Genomic DNA, 27,775 nt, shown 5'->3' with positions numbered 1-27,775 from the left:
TTCAACTGTAAATTACTATTGCGAGTCATGTCCTACGGGTGTTCAGCTTTAGGCTGCACTGGGACAAAAACACTATTCACCCAGAATTCTGTTTTGCTATACAGTGAAGCCGGTTCTGGCCTGATTATGTTCCTTTCTTCCTTGAAAAAGTCTGACTGCCCTCTGCTGGTGACAGTGCATCATAAACAAGTTGGTCAAAGAAAAAAAACAAACAAACAAACAAACAAAAAAAAAAAAAATAGTGAAAACAAACTGTGAAATAAAGAAACCCAGGCAACATGTAGCAGTTTAGAAAGCCTCTTTAATTGCAATAATACCAACATTTCACAAAATGAGATTCAGAGGTGCAGACAGACACATTACAAAATTATTGAGGAGATGCAGTTTTTTCCTTTTATTTTTTGGATTTTCTTTGTACTTAAGTGCGATAGATGTGATCTTATTCATTGTGAATTGTTACTATTCAAGTAACACATTCCTCTCTCACTTCCCAGCAGTGTGAGCCAAAAGCCGCCCCTGAGCACAGCCTGTGAGGGGTTTGTATCTCAACAGAACTTGATCTGATGAGTCTACTGAATACATGGCCACATATCAACTTCCCACATCTTTATGAAGCTCTATAGGCCAGTCAGAGTATAGTGTACACAGGGTGGACTAACAAAGTACGCTGCTCTCCTGAATCTGCCTTATGTTTCTAACAACCTCGGCTACGCCTCCCTCAACAAGCTGTGCCCTGAGAATACAGTGTGTGCTGTAAGTATTAAACTACCCCACCACCCAATTTAAACGTTTCCCTAAACATTAACAAAAACACTGATAGTGATAAAAATAAAAATTGATGCATGTCCAGAAAAAATGTCAACAACCCTGCCCAGTAGAATTCAGCTGCATTTAAGGCTTTAGTGTGTTGGCAGCCTGCATGTCAGCTAAATGAGCATCTACACAGTCTCTCCAAAACTTCCAAACTTCTGTTACCATTTCCATTAAACACAAATGCAGTGGTTTATGATGTCTAGGCTAAAGTGTTTTTTTTTTCCCCCCTCGTCAGTGCAAAATTAATATATTTCAGCACAATCATACTTAAATGCCTTCAGTATGTGTCAATTGATGTCCAATTGTTACTTCAAATTTGCCTCAAATTGGATTTCCACATGAAATGTGGGCATCAAGTTATCAAGCTCAAAAGCATAGTCACAAATGCTAAATGCAGCTAAACTGAGAATACATTTCAGTATATAAACCTTCAATATAAACTGAGGCGAGAGCATGAGCAATTTAAACATGAAGCACTTTCATTCTTAACCATTATAAAAACTTCGACACATTGTTTAAGATTGAGATTTTACTTTGGTCCTCTTCCAGTAATCGGCCTTCATTATTTATACTTCTTTCTTGTTTTCCCTCTTTCTTCAATTAGAAAAATAGATCCTAAATCAGGACTATTGTAGCTGGAATGTTTCCTTACAAAAATATCATTTGCCTTTTTTTTTTTTTTTTTTTTTTTTATTTTCCCAGAGAACAAAAATGAAGCAATAAGAAAAGAAAAGGAAAAAAAAAAAAAAAAGAAAAGAAAATTTGGCCCAAAAGTAACATGTATTTGTCAGCATGATGATTGTCCCAGTTTACTGGCTTCTGTGAATGTGAAAGTGTGTAAAGAATGCATAGATTGTCAATGTTATAGATATCAGACTGTCACGGTTTTGTGTTTTGCCCCTTTCTGTTCAGCAGGTACAGTAATGAGTGCTGTTGTGTATTTTGGGTCTGTCTATTTCTGATGCAGTTCTAAGGAATCAATTGGCTTTTCATTCAGGCTTGGGCTCAGGGGTCTCACTCTTCGGTTCGGTCTCCTCATCGCTCTCAATGCCAGTGCGGGTAACAGTGCGGCGCACGGTGAAGGGGAGATCACCACGCCTAAAACAGAAGAAGGAAAGAAAGAAAAACATGAGTAATTTCTATAGATCTTTTGGCATGCATCAACTAGCAGCTTTTACTCAAATTAAATACTGCTAGGCATCTTCACCCACCTGAGTTTGTTCTTAAGGGTGGTGACTTCACGGTTCATGGCATCTGCCGACTCTGTGGCATCCTCCAGCTCTCTCTGCAGTTTCCTTCGATTGGCATTGGCTCTCTGAGCCTCTTCCTCAGCCTCCTCCAGCTGACGCTTCAGTTGCTTCATGCGAGAGTTCAACTTGTCCACCTAAGCATTTGACACAGATTGTGCACAGTGATTAAAGCCAAACATTATATTGATAACATGAAAGTCAGGGCCATGGTCTTGGAAAACCTCTCACCTGGTCCTTGTACTGTTCTGTGTTGCGTCTCTCGTCATCCACCTGCAGGAGGACTTCTTTCAGTTTCTTCTCTGTACGCCTCACAAGCTTGGTAGCGCCCTGTCTCTCTCTGAGTTGAGAGTACAAGATTGATCAGGCTTCAGATAAACCATAACAACACACACATCATTTAGCAATTGCAGGCCAGTAGGGGAAAAAGTGATTCAACCCCTGGCTTTGTCTTTCAAATACTCAAATATAATTAAATGTCCTGCTTTGCTTCACTCAAGTAAAAGTAACAAAGTATTTTTTGCAAAGTGTAGAAACGCCTTCCCAATTGCATTGTATAATTGGACCTGTTTATGAATGCATGCATTACATATTGTATTTGCCACTGAGCAATTACACTTTCCTGAGTATACAGTAATTGTATCTTTTTTCTTATTTCAGTTTGGAAACATGCAATCTAGTTGGTCATTTCAGATTTTCATGGCTGAGGCTTTTACTTGGTCTCCATTTCCAGCTGATCCTCCAGCTGAGCAATCTTTGCCTCCAGGGCAGCCATGTTGGCCTTGTACTTGGACTTGACCGTTCCCTCCAGCTCTTGCAGCTTCAGCTTCAGCTCTTTGTTTTGACGGTCCAATTGGGAACGAGCCCCTTCCAAGCGCTGAGAGGAACTGCGCTCCGCCGTCAGCTCCACATTCATCTGGTCGGTCTAAAAATAAGTGCAACAGGGACTTCTCCGTTTGTGCTGAATTTAAATCAAATGTGGCCATTTCTTGAGCCATAAACACTATATCGAGGCAGAGAACGATCATATCACATTGGACTGTGCAGTCCTAAAATGCCCAACTTGAGCCTACAAACCTGAAGCATTGCTTTCTTCAGCCTGTCATTGGTCAGCTCAGTGTTGCACTGCTCCTCCTCAAGCTCTTCCTCCAGCTGAGCAATACGAGCCTCCAGCCGTCTCCTCTCCTCTGCAGCCTGAGCACTGAGTGGTTGATAGAAGAAGGAAGGAAGGGAGATGAGACATGCAAACACAGGGAGGGATATAGAAAACACATATATAACTGAAAAACAAGTACCACAAACTACTGACAGTTTGGTCATTTACAGAACAAGTCTTACTTCTTGCCGGCCTGGTTGTTAATCTCATCCTGCAGCTCATCTCTCTCTTGCTGAGCCTGTCTCTTTACTCGCTCTGCAGCTGCCAACTCCTGCATTGGTATGAATCAGCAGAGACCAGTGCAGTTAATATTACTGTAATAATTTAAAGTGTCAAGACATTATTTTCATCAAGAAAGGGAGGGTCATATAATAGAGGCAAGAGGAGGTGTGTATGCTGACCTCCTGCATCTGGATCATGTCAGCCTCCATGCCCTTCAGCTTCTTCTCAGTCTCCTTGCTCTGAGCGAGGATCTCTTCTCTTGACATGCGAGTGTCCTCCAGCTCCCGAATAAGATCTTTCATCTGGGCCTGATGAGGGAATGGTAAAAGAGCAACTCTGAGTCAGAGAGAATTGCCAAGTGGATGTTTTTTAAGTCAATATGGAAAATTTGTTGATTTGGTGTATTTATGATCAACAGCCATCTCACTTGGAGTTTCTTCAGCTGCTTCAGGGCCTCGTCACGGTTCTTGTTGGCCATGTCGATGCCTGACTCCAGCTCCTTCAGGTCCAACTCCAGCTTCTTGCGAGCAGCAACAGCTGCAGAACGCTGCTTCCTTTCATCCTCCAGCTCCATCTCCATCTCCCGCACCTAACATATGAACAACTGAGTTCAACCCTGACCCATTTCTCTCACACTTCTCTGCCTTCAACCTCAAACTGTCTCAGACCATTGTCCCACAGGAACTAGACAGACAGTCACATTTTAAAGTGGATCCAGTCAATACTCCCTCAGTACCTGTTTGACCAGTGCCCTCTTCTTCTCCTCGCCCATCTCATCACGCCCTGCCAGGTCTCTCTCATACTGGGCCTTCATGGCCTGCATATTGACCTCCAGTCGGAGCTTAGCATCCTCTGTGGCTTGCAGTTCGTCCTCCAGTTCCTCCAGCTGAGTCTTCATCTCTTCTAGCTGTTGCTCCAGAGTCCGTTTGGACTTTTCCAGCTCGTGGACCTACAAGTCAAGGAGGAAGACTTATGATGAGAACGACACTATGCACAGACCACACAGGCACAAATACACCTCTGAAAACACATTTTCCAGACTTACATTCTTGCCAGCATCATCCTTTGAGGATACCAGGTCCTCCATCTCGGCTCGCAGCAGCTTGTTGTTGCGGTCCAGTTCCTCCTTTGCATCCATCAGAGACTCCAGCTCGCGGGTTAAAGCCAGTGCTCGGGTCTCCTTCTCACGGGCCTCAGCTTCAGCTCGGTCACGCTCCTCTGCATAGCGGGCGGAGATGTTCTTCTCCTCTGCCAACATCTGGAAAAAGCCGGGGTAAATTTGTGTTATATTTGTAATGCTCAAATCAGGACAAAATGTGATAAACCTGCTAATAATCCGAAAACATGTTAAGTATCAAAATTCTAGGAGACTGTACTTACACTTAAAACAATGTCTCACCTGGTCAAACTTCTTTTGCTTCTTCTCTAGGTTTGAGACTATTTGTCGGAGGTGGTCCTGGTCTACCAGCAGGTCATCCAACTCTTGCTGGAGACGGGTCTTGGTTTTGTCCAACTTATCATAGGCGGCACATTTCTCATCCAGGCGCTGGTTAGTTCCCTCCAAGTCTCGCTGAAGCCTCTTTTTTCCCTCCTCAGCAGTCTCCAGACACCCTGCATCCTGCTCAACCTTCTTCCTCATTTCAGCAAGCTGCATAGAAAGAGGTGGTTCCACTCAAACATTAAATTCTGTGAGTTAGATTTGCACTTCATGAAATTACCTTGATAAGGAAGCCATAGTTAAAGTCTTTAGAAGCAGGCAGTGGCCAGACTAAGGATCTTACAGCATGTCTGAGGGACATGATCATGTCTTTTACCTGAGCCTGCACTGTTTGAAGCTGCTTCTCTACATTCCTCTTTGCTACTTCTTCTTCATCCAGCTGTTCTCTCAGGTTGTTCTGTTCATCCTCCAGCTGTCGCAGACGTGTGCCCAGTGACAGTTTCTGGCGGGTCTCTTCCTGTAGTAGCTCCTGTTGTAATCATGGACATATAGAGGCCAAATTATATAAAGGTGGTCCTCTGATTGAGTTAAGCAATGCTTTAAATGGGGGCAATAGTGAATGGAAAAGATTTTACATGGACTACATCTCTAGATCAAATGTGCACAGTGATTGAAGCCGAACAAACATTAAAAATTTATCTTGTGTTGTCTTCTCAACTGAGAAGGAGTGTTTTTATTTTCAACATCTCTGAATATATAGGAAGAGTTTTTGTATACCTGCACATCCTGCAGCTGGGACTCCATAGAAGAGCAGTCTTTGGCTGACTTGATGGATTTTCCTTCCACCTCAGTCAACACGCTGTTTACATTATCTAGTTCAGCCTGTGGACAAAGGACAACTTATGAATCACTGAAGAGGGAAAAAAAATTAAAATGGAAAGGGTAGTTAATAAAGGCTTTTATTTAGCAAGTGGAAAAATAAATTATTTCTTTGATAATGAATCACAGAGAATAAAACAATTATTATAGTTGTAAAAGCAAGAGGCAGAGAGAGGAAGAATTCTTTCATACCTGCACTTTAGACAGTTTCTCAGCCAGCTCCATCCTCTGACGCTCACTCTCTGAGTGTTTGAGCTGTAATTCCTGGACCTGGGATTCAGCTTTTTTCCTACGATGCTCAGATTCTCCTTTACCTTGCATTAGTGACTGCAGCTCAATGGCCAATTCGTTTCTTTCTGACTCCAGAGCCTGCTTGGCCTTCTCCATTGACACTTTGTTCTGTGAGGAATGACACAGACATTAATGCTTCTGTTTCAAATTTTAAAAAGTGAGGAATGTGGAGAGGCGGAGAACAAAGGGGATGGACACCCTGAAAAAATGTTTTATATATCTTACTCTCTTAGCCTGCTCCAGCTGCTCATTGAGCTCATCAAAGGCCTGACCATGTTTCTGTCTCATCTCAACCAGCTGATGTTCGTGGACCTTGGCCTCTTCATCCAGAGTCTTTTTGAGCTGTGCAACCTCTGTCTCACGCTTGCTCCTGTGGAGGAAAAATAGCAGTTAATATGCTGGCATTCAGATGTACAACTGACCTGATTATCAAAGACCATGACTGCTATTCAACTGCTCTAGCTCTCTATCCCATGACCATTACATCTACCTGAGCTCTTGCTGAGCCGCTGTGGAATCCAGAGTGTCCTCCAGCTCAGTTTTGAGGGCCTCCAGCTCTTCTCCCAGGTCCCTGCGGTGTTTCTCTGCCTTGGTCCGGGCCTGCCTCTCCAGCTCCAAATCCTCCTGCAGTTCAGAGAGTTGAGCCTCCATCTCACGGATCTTTTTCTGGGCCAGGTTCTTCTGTGCTGCCTCCTCCTCAATCCTTAAGAGAGAAATAGGTCAACTAAAATGAGTAAATGGAGCAGGAGTTGAGATATTTTTATTAAACTTTGCATTCACCCAGCTTCTGTTTCAATAGCATAAACTGAAAGCTAAAACTAAATAAACTGAATATAGGACAACAAAGGCAAGACAATGAGCCTTGAAGTCCCTGCACACCTTGCTAGAGCTGCCTGAAGCTCTTCCTCCTTTTTGGCTAGTTGGGCACGGAGTTCAGCAATCTGGGCCTGCAGCTCAGCAATCTGGTCGTGAATCTCAGTAAAGTCTCCCTCAAGTTTGCGGCGGTTCTTTTCTAGCTCCTGACGCTGCTTCTCCTCCCTGCGCAGACGGTCTGAGAAGAAAAAAAAAAAAGATGTGTGATAACATCTTGTTATGCTTCGACTCAATGTAAGCATAGGGAGATCTATGATTGTTATCTCATATTACTGTATGTCCCTGTCATTTTCTCTTCTTACCCTCCAGGTCTGTGATCATGGCCTCATGTTTGGTCTTCAGTTTCTGCAGGCTCTTGGACTTCTCCTCCTCCTCTGCCAGATTAGTGGTGAACTCAGAGATCCTCTCCTCTAGTAGCTTTTTCTCCTGTATTCACAAACACGGCAAATATATTTTGTAGTAAAAACTTGCAGATTTTCATTTGTTATTAAAAAAAAAAAAAAAAAGGCACAAAACTCAATACTCAAATTGACCAAACACAATGAAGTCTTTCAATCCTAACCTTGTTTAGTTTGTTGTTCTGATCATCAAGAACCATAACGTCATCTTCGATCTTCTTCATTTTAGCCTCCAGGGTTACTTTCTCCAGCTGAAGCTTCTGTCTAGCTGCCTCCTCCTCATCCAACTGTTGCTCAAGGTCCTATATGCAGATAAGTGACAAAAAACACATACCCTTTAAAATGTTGACAATGATCATCTAAACATTCTTCAAGGGGTGGAGAGTGAGTGAACTTTGTACTCACTGAAATATTTTGCTGCATCTTCTTTTTCTCTGTCATCAGGTGAGACGCACGCTCTTCCTCCTCCTCTACTCGGGCCTCCAGGTCGTGGAGGATCTCTTCTAGCTCCTGCTTCCTGGCAGCCAGGCGGGCTCTCATCTCCTCAGCCTCAGCACACAGTTCTGTTTCAGCTTGAAGCTGCTCCTGCAGGGCCATCTTCTCAGCAGACAGCTATAAGCAGAGTAAAAATATCACTTCAATATTGTTCAGCAGCACTGGGAGCAACTGCATTAATTATCCATCTATAAATATCAATATTACAAGATATGATTATCTGATTAGTGAGATTAGATTATACTACATTTCATGTTACCTGTTGTTGTTTCTCTTCCATCTCTTGGAGCTGCTGCTCAGCATACAGATGCTTCTCCTTGACCTTATTCAGTTCTTCATCCTTTGCCTGCATTTCCTCTTCCTGCCTGCTGACCTGCAGCAGAGGCTTCACCTGAGGACAAAATGGTGCAGATGGGGAGTGTTAGAATAAAGCACTGTGGTGAAAAGGGCAGTAAGCAAAATGTTGTAGAAGACCAGGGTTCACCTTTGTGAAGAGTCTCCACCACTGCCAGTTCCTGAGTTTAAGGTAAGCAGCACAGTTCCTTTGGATCACCTTCATTGCAGTCAGCTGCTGCTGTCTCTTGGCAAAAGCCCTGCGAAGCAAAATTAAAGAGACTCAGACACATTTGATATCAGTACGCAGTTCAGTCTGAGAAAATCAGTCCAACATAGTAAACATAGTCCAAGAATGTACTGATTGTCTCATCTTACTTGCGTGCCACATAGCCTCTGCACCAGGCCTGGAAACTGATGATGATATCAGTTATCTTCATGTCCCTTTCCTCTTCAAGGTGAGCGAGGACACCTGCTCTGAAGAAAACTTTGCTCTGACCAATGCGGTACAGGTTTGGATCCAGCTCCAGGCTTTTAATCTGACAGGATAGCAAATGCAATGATCAATCACAGTACAAGGTGATTTGATCTGACTGAATTTTCAAAGACCAGATACTATGGCACATAGATTGAGTTTCACAGGCCTCTTACCATGAGCACACAGGCCTGCTTTCCATCCATGAAGCCCTTGGGAATGGCATTGGGAGTTAGGATTTCATACCTGTGGGAGAGACAGAAAAATTACTTGGTTTTTTTGATACCGTAATATACAAAAACGAAATCCAATGGGAACAGTTTAATTTTGTTACCTCTGTCTGAACTCCTGGAAGACAATGCGGTTTGGGAAACCCTGTCTGCAAATACGGATCCCCTCCAACACACCATTACACCTCAGCTGGTCCAAAACTAGGTGAGGGTCCAGTTTGCCAGCCTAAGGAAGGGGGATATTTTATGATTAGGAAATTGGCAAAACAGAAAACAGTTCTATTCTTCACAGTGAATAATTAAACTTATCTGCAGATCAAGAGAGATTAAACCTTTATTTTTTATTAAAACTTGTACAAGTCTATTTGTGTCTCAAAATTTTGTCCAAACCTTATGATGTATTTAACTCTTATTCACCATCTGCCACCACAGCGCACTCTACCTAATCTCTCTGATTGAAGCACAAATTGTAACTGTCTCAGTATGTGGTTACCACCACTGAGTGGTCCTTTAAAATTTACTCAAGCAGTATAAAGTACTTTGCATGCAGTACTTTTTTTAGCACCTGGAACTATTGTTGAGGTTTGTATAGTGATTGATACCTTTTTCTCGTGGTTAGGAATGATGCAGCGAACAAAATTTGGGTTTGTGTTCCTTAGAGTGGCCATGAGCTTGGACAGCTGCTCCTTGTACAGCTGGCCCACTGTGCGGAACATGCCCTTACGGGTTTTAAAGGCACCAGGCATCTCAGACATGCCAGACACTTTATCCAAACCCACAATGCGGTCAACTGAAAGAAGGAAAAAAGAAATAGGGAGACTGACATTATGTAGAAGTCACAGAGACTTATTGTAACAATTTAAATATAAAAAAACCAGGCAAACTCAAACCAAATGCATGTCACAAGGAAGGATGAATATGATCATTGTTTGTCCACTTCCTCATGGTAAATGTGCACCAGGCAAGAGGAGAGATGGGACCAGTGAAACACCACACAAACAGTGAACGTGGAGGGAAGGATGACGGAGGGGAAGTCACAAAAATCCAGTGAAGTGTGGAAACATTACACACCATAATGACAAAATATTCAGTGAAGTGAGTGAAAGAGATTATCAACTGTTAACATGTCCGATTGGGGTTCTGAGTGAAAACTATGTGTGATGGGTCACTTAAATATGTATGTGTGTCAAGGTTGTGACAAACATAGGTGCTTGCAGCGGGCATGTATTGTGGTGACAAAAAAACCAAACCAAACCCATGCAATATATACCCATTGCTGTAGTACCCATGATCAACACCAGGAGTCCCCAAACAACACTATTACACAAAGGGAGAGAAGGAGAGTATAGAGTAAGAAGAAAGACCAACAAGTCATTGGGTGACCAGAAGATTTTGTTTCAAACACAGAGCTTGTTAAAGACAAGGAAGCAATGGACAAATTACTGGAATCTTTGGATGGATCATTTCAGGAGAAAAGGATGGTTAATGATGGTAATAAGCATGTTTGAAACAGACAACAGGAGAAAGAGGGAACATCTGCATGAATAAGAAAGAGGCCTCATCACCTGAGTCTGAGTGTAGAATAGGAAAACGCTGATAAAAATAGGCTCTCTGACAATTCTGTACCTCTGAGGCCCAGTAAAAGAAAAAGATGACAGACAAAATGGGGCCATACAGAGGAAGAAATTGATGTAAACAAGTGGGATTTGAGAAGGTAAAAACACAGGTCCACACACCCGACAAAAGAGAAAGAAATCACAATGAAATGCAAAACAGGAACAGAAGCCCACATTAAATGTATCCCCACATTTGCACTGCTATTAGAGAGGCAGTGATTCCTGAGTTATGGCAAGAAATTAACACCTGTCTGAACTCACCGTCCTTCCAGAGCTCAGAGACAAACTTGTCAGTGGACTGGTTGAGCAGTGTAGCAACATTGTCATTCAAGGGGTCCATGTTCTTCATCAGCCACTCATCTGCTTTGTAGTCCACCTGAGAGGTTCAGTTAGGCAGGTGTGTTTGAATATTGCTATAGAATTTCAGAACTGGACAACTCTACCGCGTAAAACACTAAAATGGGTGTTGTTGCAAGTTATTTGAAAGTAATGCATTGATGAGAATACATCATCATAAATCAAACTGCATGTTTACCTTGCCAGCATAATGGATGATACAGAAGTCAGCTTCATCCTTCAGTTTCTTGGGTTTAAGGAACTTAGGGTGCGTCCCCTGCTCCTGCAGAACCTTTTCCACAAAGCTCTTATCTGTGGCCTTGGGAAACCAGCACTCCTCATCCAGCAGAGCCAAAATACCAGGGGGACTGGCCTGGAAACAAAGAAAGAGTGCAGATTGTTACATGTGAAGCAGAAAATAATAAGAGGGTAAAGGGGGGGGGCTCACAAGGTCTTCAAGTACAGGAGCCTGATTGGATTGCAGGTGATGTTTTGCCACAAAGAAATAAAAGCTTGCCATAAGTAAAATTAGCAAACTCACAGGTTTCTCAATAAGATCAATGCAGGGCTGCAGGTCAAGGCCAAAGTCGATGAAGCTCCACTCAATGCCCTCCCTCTGGTACTCCTCCTGCTCCAGGATGAACATGGTGTGGTTGAAGAGCTGCTGGAGTTTTTCATTTGTGTAGTTGATGCAAAGCTGCTCAAATGAGTTGAGCTGGTGGGACAAGAAACACATGGTTCAGAAAATGGTCAATCAGCAGCACAAAGGCAGGTACGGATAGGTTGCTTGAATCACATTTGCTCTATCTACAGGAATGCATAATAGATGGCACAGTTTTCCCTCAGTTGTTCACCTCAAAGATCTCAAAGCCAGCAATGTCCAGGATGCCAATGAAGGAAGCTCCCTGCCTCTTGGTCTTGTCCAGGGCTTTGTTGATCCTCATGACAAGCCAGCGGAACATCCTCTCATAGGTGGCCTTGGCCAGGGCCTCCACAGCAAATTCTGCTTGCTCCTGAGTCTGAGCCTTCTGGACATAGTCTCTCCCCACCTTGATCCTGGGTGACAGGATGGCTCTGGTGAAGTCTGTGACATTCATGCCCATGAGGTGGCACACCTTCTGGGCAGCTATTACATAGAAAGCAGGAGGAAGAAGAGCCAAAGATGGATCAGAATGAGATTTATAGTGTTAATGCAAATTCATACTACACCTGAAGGTCTAGAGGGAGAAGGTTCCACTTACCTGTGTTGTCAGGCATGGAGGCTTGGTCCGTGTGTCTTTCCTTCTTGAAGCTCATGTTCCCTAGCTGCAGTACAGAGGCCACTACCTTAAGCATGCCTGCAGTGTACAAGAGCAGACACATTTTATGTTGCAAATTAAGTACAAACACAAAGTTCCAACTGAAGAACAAAAATCAGTAATTTGCTGCCAGTCTTACCTATTTGCTCATCCTCTGGTATACTCATGATCCTCATGGCCTCCATGGTTTCTGTAAATAGGTCCTTGTCCTGCTGACCAGGGATTGTCACATTCCCATTAGAGAGGAAACGGTAGTTGTTGTAATTTTCAAGGAGAAGTTCATCTGAAAGAAAATGATGGGTGAGTTAAATGCCAAAATAAATCAAAAACCCTTACATCAAAGTTCACTGGAAGCTTTCAGGATTAATCAAATAATTGCCACTACTCTGTAAATCCTGAAGTAATCATTCTGTGATGCAATATACTGCTTACTGCGCAACTTGTCCCCAGCCCCTGTGAGCAAGTAGTAGAAGATATGAAAAGTCCTCTCGTCTTTAGCCTGGCGAATGGCACGGGATTTCTCCAACAAGTCTTGTGATCAGTCAGTTAAGGACAAGTTTTCTGACACCAAAATAAAGCTGTCTAAACATTATCTTCTGCGATTGACCTCAAACATGGCATTCAAGAGTTTTCACTTCTAAAGAGAAGCAAACAGACTTTTAAGGATACAAGTTTCAATATTAGCACCAACAATGTAACCATTGACATCGAAGTTGATCCTAATGAATTTTCCCTTGGGGGGGGCAAAAAAAAAAGACAACAGGATTTTAATAAAGGTTCATGGAAGACTTCAGGTAATGTAGAAGTAGGAGATAATAATGATGTAACTTCAAGTCAAGTCTTACAAATCTGGATGAGTTGTCATTCTTGACTGTCTTGGCATTTCCAAACGCTTCCAGGATGGGGTTAGCCTGCAACAGCTGCTTCTCCAACTCCCCCTGGTAGAAAAGAGAAAGGAAAAACCAAATATAAAATACACGTCATCTCTTCATAAAACCTAGATATTTCTCAGCCAGGGATTCACATCTGACAAGGTGTTGTCACCAAAATGAATAGCTCATTGCAATTTTTTTTTTTCTTTTAATAAATATGTTGACCTATTAAGATGCGTTCATATACCCATGATGTACTTACATCTGAGGGCAAAATAGACCATGGAGTGTCCAGAAAAAAGTAACAAGAGGAATATATCCAGGCACCAGCAACGCACACAAATACACACATGGCACTCAAGCATTGCACCCAACCCCACACACATAATGGCAGGTTAGTCCCCAAGTCAGCTAACACCCATAAGACCCCGTGACCAAACACCCAGAGCACAATAATCCAGTGAATACCCGCAACAAAACAAAGTTAGCTTCAGTCTTACATTGAAGTTCTTCCCTTAAGCTCTAACGGCTTTCAGTGAAGAGTTTGCACATAGAGTGCACCATTGTGTGCAATGAAGTGTCACATCATTTGGCAAGTTATTTTTGTTTTAAAAACTGTTGTCATATCACACATATGAACGTTCACTACAAAAAAAAGTATGATTCTTTATTGGTTTTTTATTCCATTCTCTAGTTATGCTTTTTTTACTTTTTTAATGTTTCTTTTATTTATGTTACACACATTGAATGGCCTCTGTATGAAAAGATGCACTATACAAATATATTTGTCTTACTTGGTTACCTGACTCTTCATATTGGGTTATGAAGGGTTTTTCAGCCCATTTCGCTGATGATCATTTGACATCAAATGGAAATAATTTAATATCTATAAGCAGCCATTGTACTCAACACTGTGCCCTTCTACTGTACTAATGCTTGTTTGAAGTCCATATAAAACTTAGACTACAATTCTTTCACTTAGCATCTTGATAAATTAGCAAATCAGCTAAATAACATTTGCACTAACCAAGTAAAAACTTTCTGTAAAAAGAGAAAAGCAACTTCGCACTCACAACATAGCAAAAAAGGGATGAAAAAAATTCAACCAGACAAATATACAAGAAATTCATGGGACCAAAAATTTCTGGGGTGTTTTTGGCCAGCAAACCCCCCCCCCATCCTTTATCCTCCCATTGTCTGGCTGAATTTTTCACAGGAATACATACAGCTGCCACTGATCTGCAAACAAACTTCCTCCTTAATTCCTATTGGCTGGCATGAAACATCACCTCTCACCTTAATACAAAGTAACTCCCACAACAGTGCACTCCAGCGAGGAGAGAAGAGGAGGGAAGGAGGGGGAAAAAGGATAAGGAAGGAGGAGGGAGGCGATGACAGAAGCAGGTGGGGAGGAAGGGTGAATGGACGGAGAGAGTTAACTCACATGTGACAGGACCGAGCTGTTCTGTTGATGGGAAGAGAAAAATACAACAACCTCAAAAAAGGGGATGATAGATGTGGTTTTTCAACAAACCCCACTATGTTTCATTCAGTGTTATCTGTCATAAGGTTTTCTAATGGAGTCTTATGTAATGTGTGACTCTTATACGTTAGACTGAGTTTTATTTCAGATGAAAAGATGCAGTAATATCAGCTAACAAAACAAATTTGAGGTGAAGTAAGGCCCCTGGTCTATATAAAATGCCAGTTTGCCAGGGCCTGCAGGGCTGTTATCTTGACAGCCACCCCTTTTCCTTTAATGGCAGCTGCACCACATCAGAGCATGTCAAGTTCTGAACACAGCAATGTGATGGTTTAACGATGTACACCATCAAGTGCACATACACACACACACACACAAAAATGGCTCATTGATTGCGAGGAACAAGATGTTCAGGACGTTCATCCTGCAAAATAAATGTGGTGTAAAATGAGAGTGTGTCTCAGCTGAAAATGACAGTTTGACAGCAGAGAGTGAAATGGGGGTATAACTGGAGTGTCCAAAGGATAAACTGTGGGTGAGAGGCAGGACTGACCTGATCTTTTTTGGTCTTGTGAGAAGAGGCTACATGAGCCAAATACTGGATGACCTTCTTGGTGTTTTCTGTCTTTCCAGCACCAGACTCGCCTCTGCAAGAAACAATGACAAATAAGCAGTCAGAGGACTGAGAGAGGGATTGCTGACAAGAGCAGGAGCAAGAGATGATGGAAATTAAAATAATGCTGATACAGCACTAAAGGCATGTGATGTCTGCAGCTGAAACTCACGTGCAGAGAATGGACTGATCTTCACGATCTGCAAAATACAATTACAAAAGTGGATTATGCAGAGCAATAATGCAACATATTCTAAGTCAGCCTATGTTATCACTGCAGCACATACAGTTTCTGTCTGTACAACAGGATGTACATCAGCCACAGACAGGAAATCAATATCCGGCTTCCTGTGACTGGAAAGAGGTGCTGCCGAGTTTTTAACTAACCAGTTAATTACCCATCAGTTCATATAACGTGGTCCAAACACTTGGAGCCATATATGGGAGAAAATGCTCCCAGAAATGGGAGTAGTACAAGCGTTGCTGAGTACAACAGATGACAGTGCTTGGCAAATAAGGAATTAGCCTAAAATGGGGTGTTAAGTTATGAAAACACAGAGGAGGACAACGGGGGCCGGGGGGGGACCACCACAATGCAGTAGTCCAGCAGAAAATATCAATTAAGTAATCTTTAGGTTTCTGTAGGATTTGTAGCTTAACAGCATAATTGTATAAAAAAACAAGTATCAGCAGTTAATTTTTTGAAAAGTAAAAACCAAGTGTAAAATACAAGCATTTAATGGTACTATAAAGTATCTTAATTTAATTTACTATAATTCACTATAAAGTATTTTCATTTAGTTGGATTGGTCTTAACAAAATGAACTACAACAGCCTTGATAAAATTAGAAATTTGTACTGATTAAGCTGTCCTTTAGTTGTCCTGCTCAAGGAATGGAACAAATGAGCAGCAGTGTTACGGCATCTGTGTGTAAAATGTGTTCTCTTAGCGGCCTCATGGTATATAGCACAGCATACCACTGAGGACATTAGCTTCACTGGAAATGTAGTCTTAAAGAGACCTATATTACAGGCTTTGGGATGCTACATAAACTCTGGAAACATTTTGAGTAAAAAAAGGAAACTGCTACTTTATTCTTCTGCTTTCTGGCAACTCTGATAACAGCTTTAGAGCAATGACAGTGACTTACCCTGCATCATGCTTCTGTAAGATGTGTCAGTGATGGCATAGATATGAGGTGGCATTTCATGCCTCTTCTTGCCCTTGTACATGTCAACAATCTCCTCTGAGTAGATGGGCAGGTTTTTGTAGGGGTTTATGACGACACAGAAGAGACCAGAGTATGTCTGCAGAATAGATAGCATTAAAAAAAAAAATTAAATTGCATATGAAACAAAAAAAACAAATGGAAGGAGGAGAGCATTTGTGTTTAACAGGACAGTTAAAATGTTTGTAGGCCTGAAAACTGGACATTAAGAAAAAAAACATGAAGATGCCAAAATTTCTAAAGATATTATGTCATACAAACTTGATCCAGTAATAAAAGCCTTCTACTCCCCCATCACTACCCGGCTGAAAGTTTCTCATGAACTCTTATTTGTTACGCAGTTATGTTATGCAATCTCAACCCCACCCTGCTGCAAGTTTAAACTAATGAGTGACCTTGGCTTGTTCTGAGTGACTGTTGAGAATCCTTCCTTTCAATATACTAATTTTTTTTGTGTATCTTGACTCATTTCTCCGCCTGCCATTAGTTCTGATGTTCCTGTGCTACCCTTTCAACATCTCTACACCAAGCATGTATCCCTCTATTTTACACCCACTCTGCCCTGAAAGTCAGTCAAGCTAAAAACTACAAAGGGGCCTGGAACCTCTCAAGCCAACTGTAACCCAGATCTCTGGAGGGAAACCAAGAAGGGACAACAAGCTCTGTTGATATGACCGGGTCACACCATAAAGGGACCAAATCACTCCCAGCCCGAGGCATGGGGGATAAATAACATTAATTGTGGGGCAGTAATAGCAGTTACACCACATTTTACATTCCATGTCCATCTGTGCATGAACTGACCCAGCCCTCTTCCCACAGTGCTGTACTTCACATCTCTTGTATGCTGGACTGCATTGTTCCCTTCATCTTCCTGTTTACACAATAACTCCAAACACGGGAGAGGGGGTGGGGGGAACGCAAGCAATACAGATCAGGAGGGTGAAGGAAGGGAATGCTTGTATAGCAGGGAGTGTGTTTTTCTATGCTGTGGAAATTTGCACACACCAAAAAAAAAAAAATCGCCTTTAACAAAACAACTTAAGAAGGAGGTTGGACAAGGAGATAAATGGGTTTGGAGGCTTGCCATGTTACATTGTTTTCTATGGACCAGTGGGGATTTTAAAGGACCGCTGTTTAGGATGTACAGGTATCTGTGACATTAATGGAAAATAATACTCAATTTGCTTAGAATGAGTCTTTTGTGTCTCTATTAAGAGCAATCCATGACCACAGAGCACACCATCTAGCACTGCCATGTTTTCTACAGTGGCCCAGAATGGACAAACCAAACACTAGTTTTGAAAATGACCCTCCACTTTTTTTTTTGCTTACATTACCCCCATTCATCACGCCTATGTTTATGAATCAGTGTAATATTTGCGAGTGTGTGTAAAAGGATGCTCCATACTAACATATATGAGACCAGAGTAGTATCTCTCTTTCAGGTTGTGTAGCACAGATGCTTCATTCAGGCAGGTGAGCTCGGCCATGTCTTCAACTTTGCTGAACTTTGGAGGGTTCATCTTCTGGATGTCATCCTTGTTCACCCTGATCTTCTTGCCAGAGTCTGCCAGCTCCACTACACACTCATCACCACGCTCTTCCTTCACGGAGCCAGCCTCGAAGCCCAGGCGCTCTGAGGGCACCCATACCAGCTTCTTGGAGGCCCAGTCAGCCTGTGCCAGGGGGTTGTTGACCAGGTTGCGGTCCACATACAGGAACTTGTCTGCATCCGACATGTTGGCTGTTGCAGAGAGTGGAAGAAAGCAAGTTTTGGGTCAGTGCAGGGAAATAAATAAATACATACATATATACAAAAAAAATAAATAAATGAATAAAAATGAAACCATTAGGGGGAGAAAAAAAAAATCAATTCATGTCATTCTGATTAACATTTATATGTTTGTTTCTTTGGGCATTCCTGCAAGTCTTCCATATCTGCTTACAGATTATATTCAGAAAGTCTAGTTTATGGGGCCAGACCTCTACTATCTTCCCATCTTCAAATGCAATCTCTGAGGAATGAAAAGGTCACCACTGAAGTGATGTACAACAGGAAAAGTCAGGTCAGGTCAACAAAACACACAATTATGTCAAACAAGTCCCCATGTTACTCCCAGGCTAACTGCTGTGAATACTTAATGAAATTTCCAGCTGCTGGCGCATTGGGGTAACAGGAGAAACATTTGCCCAGGATCAGAGAAATCTAAGTTCCCTGCAGGAGTGCCTCCAGTTTGACTGGGGGCTCCAACTACTGTGTGTTCAGGGTGCCTAGTCAGGCTTGAGGGGCGGGGGGGTCCTGAGATTGCATAATGCTCTTTATCAACCTAATGGTCTCACGCACAAAATTATTCCTGTTAATGTTTTTGGGTTACCATTAACAGTAAAGGTATATGGATAAAAGAAGCCGTTTTTATATTTAACAGTCATACCACTTCGCAATTCAATTCTCTGACCTTTATAAAAAGTGACGCAGATTTTTTTCGTTTCTTTATGTTTCCAAGTTGGACCACAAACATATTAAAACAATTAGTAGATAATGTTTCAGGTTTTGTTTGGCTAGGGCACTCTTTGCACTCACCATTACCTTTTATGTATTTTTTCGATATCCGGAATTGATTCTTTTTATTATAATGTAACCAACAAAGGAAGAAATTTTCATATTGTGTTCCAGCTGCCCAGGTGACAAAGTTCAGTACTAAAGCCAGGAGCTGTTTACTGTTGGGCCAACGCAGATAACATCCTTGTGTCTTCAACGGAATCAATGGCTATGGACTGCTGTTTCATTTCATACATAAGCATTCCGCCTGTTACCAACAATATCTTGTTCAGACACAAACTCTGCATAAAATGTTTGTTTCAAAACACTTCTGAGCGCCCATAAATAGCATGTTGTTGACAGGGAGTGTCACAGTTTAAGTCATTAGAAAGTGACCAGACAAGTTTAACCAGTATAAAGACAGAGTACACTGGAATCAAACTGTCCTATTTCAGGGTCTACAGAGTGACTCTCAGGGCAATTAGTTGAACATGGTGTGCTTTCGCTGACACTGCTACCCCTGACTTTACCTTCTCGATTATCATTCCTACACACCAGGGGCATGGCAATGTTTTCCCAGCACTATTAGGGTCCTTATTCTCTAAATGCTGACTGATCGCTGAGGCAGCATTTGGACATGTTCACATTTGTTGTGTGGGTCATATGCAAATACTAGGAAAATTAAAATCTCTGTAGGGAACAGGTTGAGCTTGTACAATTCATCCCTATGCCTCAAAGAATATTAGCTGAATTGCTTTATCCATGCAGTTGAGTAATTTCGCATTGTGATGTGGCCCAGTGGGAGAGTCCAGAGCCAAATTCTGACACTCAACCTTATAAAACACATGTGATGTAAAAATATATATATTTCAAATTAATTAAATAAACAAATCAATAATGAATGTGTGAATAAATAAAATTGCAAAATTGCCATCAGCTGCAGTGGTGCTCCAGATAAAATTTCTTAGGGCATTGCAGGAATGCTTTGTTCCTGAAATGTACTAAAGGACAGCTGTGCGAAAATTTTCTGGAAGACAGAGGAGTAAAAGTTCAACAGTGTCTAGCTGCTGTACAGTTGCCCAAAAGCATCTCACCCCACCTATCAACTCATCTCTGGTGTACCAACTTGATTATGTAACACAATATGGTACAAATTAGTCCGCTAGCTACACCTCTCAACTGGCTCTTGACCTCCTCCTCTTTCCTCTGTCACCCTGCTATCCTCTCCAGAATCCTATCAGCCCTCTTCTTCTCCCCTTCTGTTTATCCAGTCCTTTCAGGGTCACATTCCTCCAAAACTCACTCTTAATTGGGGAGGGGCAGTGTTCAAGTTCTGGGAAGAGATGCTGGCCTCCATGAAACAGGATTTTAAGCACTAACTCCAAGAGATATGGACACTGTCTATCACTCAAATATTTCTTGGCGGGTCAGTTATTCAATGTAACACAAACATTGTGTTTATATGCGTGTCCAACTAACAAAATTAAATTACACAAGTACTTCAAACACTGTATCAAATTACTTTCATATTCCATCGATTCATTGACTAGTTTGATGTGGGGATGCAACTAGCAACTATTTTATTTTCAGTGACAATTGTTTTGCCATTGATGGAAAGAGTCATTTCCAAAATGCTTGTAAACCTATGAAGACGCAAGTGATAGTCAGTTCATTGATGTGTGCCACAGCCCAGCACACATGCTTGACATAGATAACTCACTGACACACTTCAAACTGCATCTCCAGAGAGCAGCACAAGGGCTAAAAATTACTCCAGAAGCTATTCTACTTTGACAAGCACTGCTCTACATTGAAAGTAGAAAGAAGAGGTACAGAACTCCCACCACACATTTTTAGGCCTAGGCCTTCCCATGTGGAGGCTGAGAGTGAAGGTGAGACAGGGATGTTGGCATGACTTTGAAATAAAACAATCTGCATTGTCACTCATCATTCTCACCTACTTGAGGATCAAGGCTCAGGTCCCTGCAGTTTTCCTGCCAATTTTCTCTAATCCTGTAAGAGTCAAGGTTCCCTTGATTCCTTGTTACATTGCAAGACTGCTCAGCTGTGAAACTATCCACTATCTACTCCCTTAAGGCCCATTTACAGTGAGATTAACTCGTGTAGGTATTCATAACAAGGATTACTCATTAATTGAATATGTGAACACACAGTCATCCCAAAAAGCAACCGTTGGCGAAAATCCCCAGACTTTATGGACCCTGACTGAGATACCATTAAAGGATTACGTTCTAAAAACGCCCAAATGACAACCAAATTAGCAGTATCCTGTTGAAGCAGCAGCAGCTCAAACAAGGAAGAAGCATCAATAAAATGAATAACACTCGGAAGAGAACAGGGGCCAGTTTTAGGAACTGGCCTCTTCATAGCAACCATAGCGTAATCACAAGCAAAGGAAGTGGTGCAATATTCCAGACATTGAGAAAAATGTGGAGGAGAGAGAAGGAGAGAGGTGGAAAAGGACAAGCTGGAGCGTCTTTTTCAGTCAAGCAGGTCAGCCTTGGTCTTTATAGAACTGAGGCCATCCATCTATCAATCACACTCCCGCTCATTCCTTCTCACTTAACTGAGTTTCACCGATTCACTGCATTACCATGTACAGTGAAAGCCTCCTGCTCCAGCTAAAGGGAACCTGTGCCATGTTGACTGACCATTGACAGGAATATTAATAGAACAGCAACAAAGTCAATAATACTGTATTCCTATCTGCTGCATCCCAACCCAACAGCCTAGCAAGTTCAGACTGAGCCAAATCTGTTCATTTTCATCAGGTGGATATTGTTTTTTCCACTGTTGTCACCCTGACCTGTTTGTTAGGAAGGGAATGGCCAAAAGCACCAGATTCTCCTGCATCTTGGCTTTGCCAAACTCATCCTCTTCAACACAAGTTCACTCTCATGAAAGCCAGACTTTGTGCTAGACAGGGAAAGGTACTGAGTCAGTCAAAATTCATTATGTGGTCACACATCACCTCCCCCCCTTTGCCCTCCTCCTCTGAGAGTGGGAAGGGTGGGGCAAGGAGAAGAGAAGGGAGGAAAGAGGAAATGACAAACTGAGAAAACTATTTTGCCATTTGTGGAACTTGTGTGTGAGTCTTTCAAGGACAGATGGTGGCATTTCCGTGAGCACATGCAGAGCAGCTCTGTGGAGTGAGAAGTAAATTAGGCCCTTGCTGGAAAATAACCACACTGAATGACAGATCTACATCACTTTCCACATTACTTTTCACATTCCTGCTGCAGCCAGGATCCAATTTCACGTTGAACTGCAAGCTAGCCTATGCCATCTGCCATTTACAACTAGAGAGGCCCCGCTAGGTCTTCTTAAAGCTCTCATGACATCAGCTACAATAGTGGTTACCAACCTTTGGTTGCCTGGTTTAAGCTACTCCCACAGGGCTATTTTATGAAGTAACCCTTCACCAATCATAGCAGTCATGGTCTAGCTGTGTTCACTTGTATTGAACTTAAACTGAATGTTATTTAACACTATTGCACAACAGCAATATAACAATGACCTTTTGTATACCTTAATGTCAATGTTTAGATGAGTATGGTTTAGTCTGCATTCACCCTAACCCAACCACAACAAGATACTGAAGCATTGCTTTAAGCTATTTGAAAAGAAAATGTCCATTACTAAATTATTTAAGCCATGTATTCCTTAATTTTACAGTTATGTACTTCTTTTCTCACTTGTGAGCTAGTTTACACACAATCAGAACATGCAATGCTAAGCGCTTTATCCTTTACTTTTGGGTAATTTGGCAATATCCTAAGACAGCAATCACAGACTTACCCAGCTGCCTCTATTGATTAGACCAACTATGTTTATCTACTTCAAACATTTGTTCAATGGGAGCCAGGACGCAAGCCTTTTAGACATTAAAAATTACAGGGAAGAGAGGCCATTTGAATTAGGGTGTTGGTCTGATAAGCTCATCATTTTCCAGGACACAGAACAAATTCCATGTCAATCTTTCAAACAGCTATCTGATTACGACATTGAATGCACGATTGACTGGTCAGAGTTAAAAACAAGGCAGATATTTCACTGTACCAGTTTGCCCTTTTACTAAAACACTCCACCAGTATTGACCATCAAATAAATGGATGGTTACATAAGCCGTTAACAGAGAGTGAAAGAATGCAGAGGGGAGTTAAGATACACATTTCTGTTTGGCAGCAGTCGTTTTTCTTCAGAGGAATGCTCCACTGGTACAATTTGTGTTTTTTTTTTATTTCTGACAGAAGAGATAAAGAAAATCTTTTTACTACCTCACTTCTGCTTCTGTAGTCTCATACTATTCATCCTATCAGCAGGCAATCACCCCCATACTTGACCCTTGTCATGTGGCTTTTTTTTTTAAGCTATAATCACTTATCTCTACTTTGGCATCCCCATTCAATTACTCAGACAACATAAAGCTATCTTATTCCCAAACCTACAGATAGTTTGACAATCTGGACACCTGTTGCCCAATTTGGAGTGACACAAAAAAAAAAAAAAATGTCCATCAGAAGTTAGAAAACAGACCTGTTACACAGCTTGTTTCAAAGTTCACAGTGCAAACCAGAGGTTAAAGCATCTGGTGTGAATGTGTTGCGAAATGTCAAGCGTATTAACCACTTCTCTGCACAGTTCCACATCAGGTGTGCAGCTCACACACCCAACTGTGGACAAAGTCTGATTTCTATCACGCACAGTGACACGCCCATACTGCAGTCTCCACACATTCAATCTGGTTTCGATTTTAAGCTCACACTGCGGCATCTCAGCTTCTGTAAAAATGCATGGCGCCACATCACTTGTATTACTTGGATTATCTAGGTAAAACAAGGACAGTGGCAGCAAACATTTCCACAAGTTCTGCAAATGCGAAAAGCAGAACACATGTTTTTCCTCAAGTAAGTTAAGGTTACTGCCTGGTGTTGATGTTCCCCTAAATGTAACCCAGCAGGAAGTTAGATCAATTACCTTGTGCTTAAGACTTGGTGGTAAAGAATCACTCTGATCAAGTCTTGCATCATAATTAAATACCACAAAACAGAAAGGTGCTTTATCTAATAAGACAAAAACATCAAAAGCTGTTGTCAAAATTCAACAAATTTTGAGTATTTTCCCCATGTAGTCCAAGTCAAAGCAACCATTTCTTGCATTGTTCAGTTGTATAGAAATCCATCAGGTGTGCACTATGAGGGGAAGCATGAAGTAAAGCACAGGGTGACGGCAAGAAAAACAAACAGAGGAAATGGGACATAGAGAAAGGAAAGGCAGAGAATGTAGAAACTTAGAGATCAATGAGAAAATTCATACAACATAAGAGAAGGCAGCAATATCACAGAAATGTAATAACTAAAGTGCAGTGAAAGGAAATAAGAAACCCACAGCAGACACTACTGCAGATTCATCCTGAGCCAAGACATTTCAACCGGTCTGACTGAGGCAACTTAATTATGATGTTCATGCAACCAGAAGAAATGCATTTGGTCATAACAAAAATAGATGAGATATTCAAGAAAAAAGTAGTTTGAAGATCAAGTTCAAATTACAGAACTTTCAGTGTGTGTGCAGGCTGAAGTCTGTTGTGTCTTTCTGGACACCTCTATTCACACTTTCCTGACTGTGAGAAACACTATTACTGACGACTAAGAAATGTAATGATCAGCTCTGACATGGTTAATGGAGAATCTCAAGTCTTTGCTCTGACTGGAAACTAGAATATGCATGACACTTAACTTTACTGCACATCAACCGTCAACAAGCATTAGCACAAATTATTATTATGGAGTTAGAAATCAAAACTGGTAGCCCTCTATTCAATCCATTATCATTATGCATTTCCAATGAAAGCTCTAAGTCCAACTGAGGTTGCAAGTAATCCTTGTTCACTTTATTCATGAGAGTGCCAATTATTCCCTTGATTTTACACTCAAAAAGTTGGAACCAGTGATTTTGAGGCATCTCTGTAGAAAATAAAATATAAAGCATTTGTAAGCAATCTGTTTTTTTTTTTGTTGTTGTTGCTTGTTTTGTTTATTCACAGGAACCTTGAGAATTTCATAACAGAAGACAGCTGTGGACTGCTGTGAACTAAACTGTGCCATGCTGCCCTCTCCTTGCTGCAATCCCAACATCAGGGGGCCAGCAAGTGATGTGGTCAGTGATGTTCAATGAAATATAAACATTCACAGGCAAGTTCTTGTAGACTGAATCACTTTTGAGAAGACTGAACAGGCTTGCACACCAGCTCCCTGTTCACATTCAAAATGTCTGCATTTAATCTCGTCTAGGCTATTCTGCCAGGGGGCCTCGAGTGTGGTCACTGTTGACACACGAAAGATGGAATGTAACGATCTCTGCAGGGGGCTTCATAACTGCAATGAAACTATCAATAAATGAGATTATCTGGCCCCCAGAGTTTATATTGCACAATGCATTGCCAGGATTTTATTCAACCAAATGACTCAAAAACAGGATGACATACCACATGTCAAAGAATGTTTCCTGTTAAGGATAGATATTACAGATGTTTCTCTGACAAACAGTGTGGCAAATAATTGTGACTGCCCTAAGAAAGTGTGTAGGTGTATTATCCGGGAAGCACAACCACAGCAGCTGTCTTTGATGAAAGAGATGCAAACCTTGCCACATTAGACAATAAACACACAACACATTAGCTAATGTAAAGCGTATTCTGTCAGCATGAGAGAATTTGCACAGTCATTGTAGGCCTGAGTACCTAAAGATTATTAATGTGGTGAGTTCACACTTTGGCTTACTGTTTTCTTGGAAGGAAAAAAAAAGAAAAAAAGAAAAGAAAAAAAAAATGCAGAATTTAAGCGTACGGTGCTGCTCTTACTTTCTCACCAACACCATGTACAATGAGATGCAGATTTGGCTGGAGAAATGCCAGAGTTATGAATGCTACAATGCCCAGTATGACTTCAGGTTGAATTCACACATTTTTTTTTTCCCTACTTAAGACTGAGCCACACAGCTCGCCATACTTAAGTTCCGAAGAATGTGCGAGCATACCAGTCTGTTTGCTTCCCAGAGAGCAAACACAATGATGTGCCAAAAGAACAAACACAAATTCCGCTGACAAAAGCACAACAGATATGTAAATCTTACCATGAGACAGCATAGTTAGGCCTCACGAGAATATAATGAAAGTCAGATTATAAAAACAAACATCAGAGATTGGCCTACAAAATTGACTGCATCATATGTGTTGCTGTAACCTGCATTTTATTAGGCTGAATGAATGTGATGACTCATGAACTGACTGCAAACACCAATCACCGTCATTTTTAGGCTGAAAATATTAAAAGAATTAGAACATAATTTTCCACTTGGACACTGAGGTCTTTGCTGATGCACGTTTTCTATATCACTTTTACATCTCAAAAACTCAAACCAAGTCTCAATAGTTCAAAGCTCGAAGATTAAAGGGAGGCTTGTGTTTTTCAATTTAGGGCACTTTCCAAGGAAGATTTGTGGCATTGGCCTGATTGGACAAAATGTATTTCACTTGGCTATTGAAATACCCAATAAAACTTTTTAAGCCAGGGAAAGCTCATGTTGCCCAGTCCATGATCACAGTGGACTGCGATTGCAAGAAGAAAACCAACCCAATCATTTTCAGCTGGCATCCCTGAGCATTTCAAAAATGATTCTGGACCTAATCTGGCTAATTAACATAGCAATCAGTGCTTATCTATCTCTGTAAAAGGTTTTATCTTTTTTCCAAGACTGTATTTTTTATAGTTTCATTCAAAAAAAGATTAAATACAATATCCAGAACATGATTTGTATAAATAATAACCGACTTAAAATGTGTCAGAATGTACTGCCTGGCCGTGCTGTATATTGTACCCCATCATTTGGTCCCTTTTAAACAAGAGATAATACATCTCTAAAGATAAATAAATAGTGCAGAATGTTTAAGGCCCATTTAGACAAAAGGAGCTATGATTACAAAACTTAGTGTGAACCTATAGCGACCTAAGTCACAGTCAGATGAGTCCGTTGAAAACAGCCCAGAGGCCTCAGCATGACAGCAGCAGGAGCACTGAGAAAGAAATGCATTAAGTGCATGCACACACACGCGCGCGATGATTGAGGAAGAATGAGCTGCACCGCCATTTTATCTAATTGTAATTTTTTTTTTTTTTTTTTGGGGGGGGGTGGACCAACCGGTGGACAGGTGACGTCATGCCGTCAGCCAGACAAACTGCCGGCCACACACGTCGCCTGTTTCCTGGCGGCCACTGCCCGAAAAGTTTGACGACACCGTGGCCGGCGACCCCCGGAGCCAGGGAGCCGGAGGTCGTGTAGCTCGAAACCCGCTTCTCTGCCTTTTCTAGCCCGACTGGAGCTCAAACTCCCCACCGACCTCTTTCTGCAACTCATTCAACCGTGTCATTTCCTGCCTCCACGGCCATGGCGTTCAGCTCCTCGCCAGCTGCCACAACGCTGCGGCTGTTTCTGACGACCTCGGCCTCACAAACCCCCCCCCTCTCTGTTGACAGTTTTAACAATAATACTGGTACAGGTGGAGCAAGTCCGGGTTAAATCTGTAAGGGAGGTCCCCCTGCAGCCCAGCCTGGCTGCTGAAGTTGCAGCCGTGGACTAGCCTCCCTGCTTCCTGCACTTGCTGGAGCTGACGGGCGGACTGAATGAAAGAGTTCAGCGAGAGAGCATGGCGGAGAAAAAGTGTCCAAACCGAGGACATTACCTGCTTTCAGGGGTGGCTAACAACAACCCGGGGTCTCAGTCAGCGTCGCCGTGAGTCTAACTTCTTCTCCTTAGCAGCTTCGCAGAGTTCGTTTCCTCCCTCTCTTTCTCTACTTCAATCACTGTAAGTACGCTTTTTCTTCTGCCCTCCCTCTTCTGGCTGCTCACTGGGTCGC

The 27,775-nt window shown here is 41.9% G+C and overlaps 1 protein-coding gene across 2 annotated transcripts; it reads right to left on the bottom strand.

Moving 5' to 3' along the window:
* Window positions 1-281: 281 nt before the first annotated feature.
* On the bottom strand, window positions 282-27,775 carry LOC115047038 (myosin-9-like). Of its 2 annotated transcripts, XM_029507674.1 has the most exons (41): window positions 27,601-27,775; window positions 17,713-18,044; window positions 16,220-16,376; window positions 15,241-15,268; window positions 15,009-15,102; window positions 14,417-14,437; window positions 12,946-13,038; window positions 12,770-12,833; window positions 12,533-12,631; window positions 12,240-12,383; window positions 12,044-12,139; window positions 11,657-11,928; window positions 11,344-11,517; window positions 11,002-11,175; window positions 10,728-10,842; window positions 9,453-9,640; window positions 8,955-9,076; window positions 8,797-8,866; window positions 8,524-8,684; window positions 8,297-8,405; window positions 8,072-8,203; window positions 7,723-7,929; window positions 7,482-7,619; window positions 7,222-7,345; window positions 6,926-7,097; window positions 6,537-6,749; window positions 6,272-6,416; window positions 5,948-6,154; window positions 5,654-5,758; window positions 5,253-5,405; window positions 4,838-5,086; window positions 4,484-4,696; window positions 4,175-4,387; window positions 3,866-4,027; window positions 3,618-3,746; window positions 3,399-3,487; window positions 3,138-3,261; window positions 2,777-2,985; window positions 2,292-2,400; window positions 2,025-2,197; window positions 282-1,911 (listed from the first exon to the last, which is right to left on the bottom strand). In XM_029507674.1, exons 2-41 carry the CDS (start codon window positions 18,037-18,039, stop codon window positions 1,803-1,805), a joined length of 5,883 nt encoding a protein of 1,960 aa, XP_029363534.1. In that variant the 5' UTR covers window positions 18,040-18,044; window positions 27,601-27,775; the 3' UTR covers window positions 282-1,802. The 2 variants fall into 2 exon arrangements, with proteins under 2 accessions (XP_029363534.1, XP_029363535.1); XM_029507675.1 differs by lacking the exon at window positions 14,417-14,437.

This window comes from Echeneis naucrates, chromosome 8 (genome assembly GCF_900963305.1).
Source record: "Echeneis naucrates chromosome 8, fEcheNa1.1, whole genome shotgun sequence".
In the NCBI taxonomy this organism is placed as follows: domain Eukaryota; kingdom Metazoa; phylum Chordata; class Actinopteri; order Carangiformes; family Echeneidae; genus Echeneis; species Echeneis naucrates.
The sequence above is the reverse complement of the archived record's forward strand: the minus strand, read 5'-3'. Positions and strand labels throughout refer to the sequence as shown.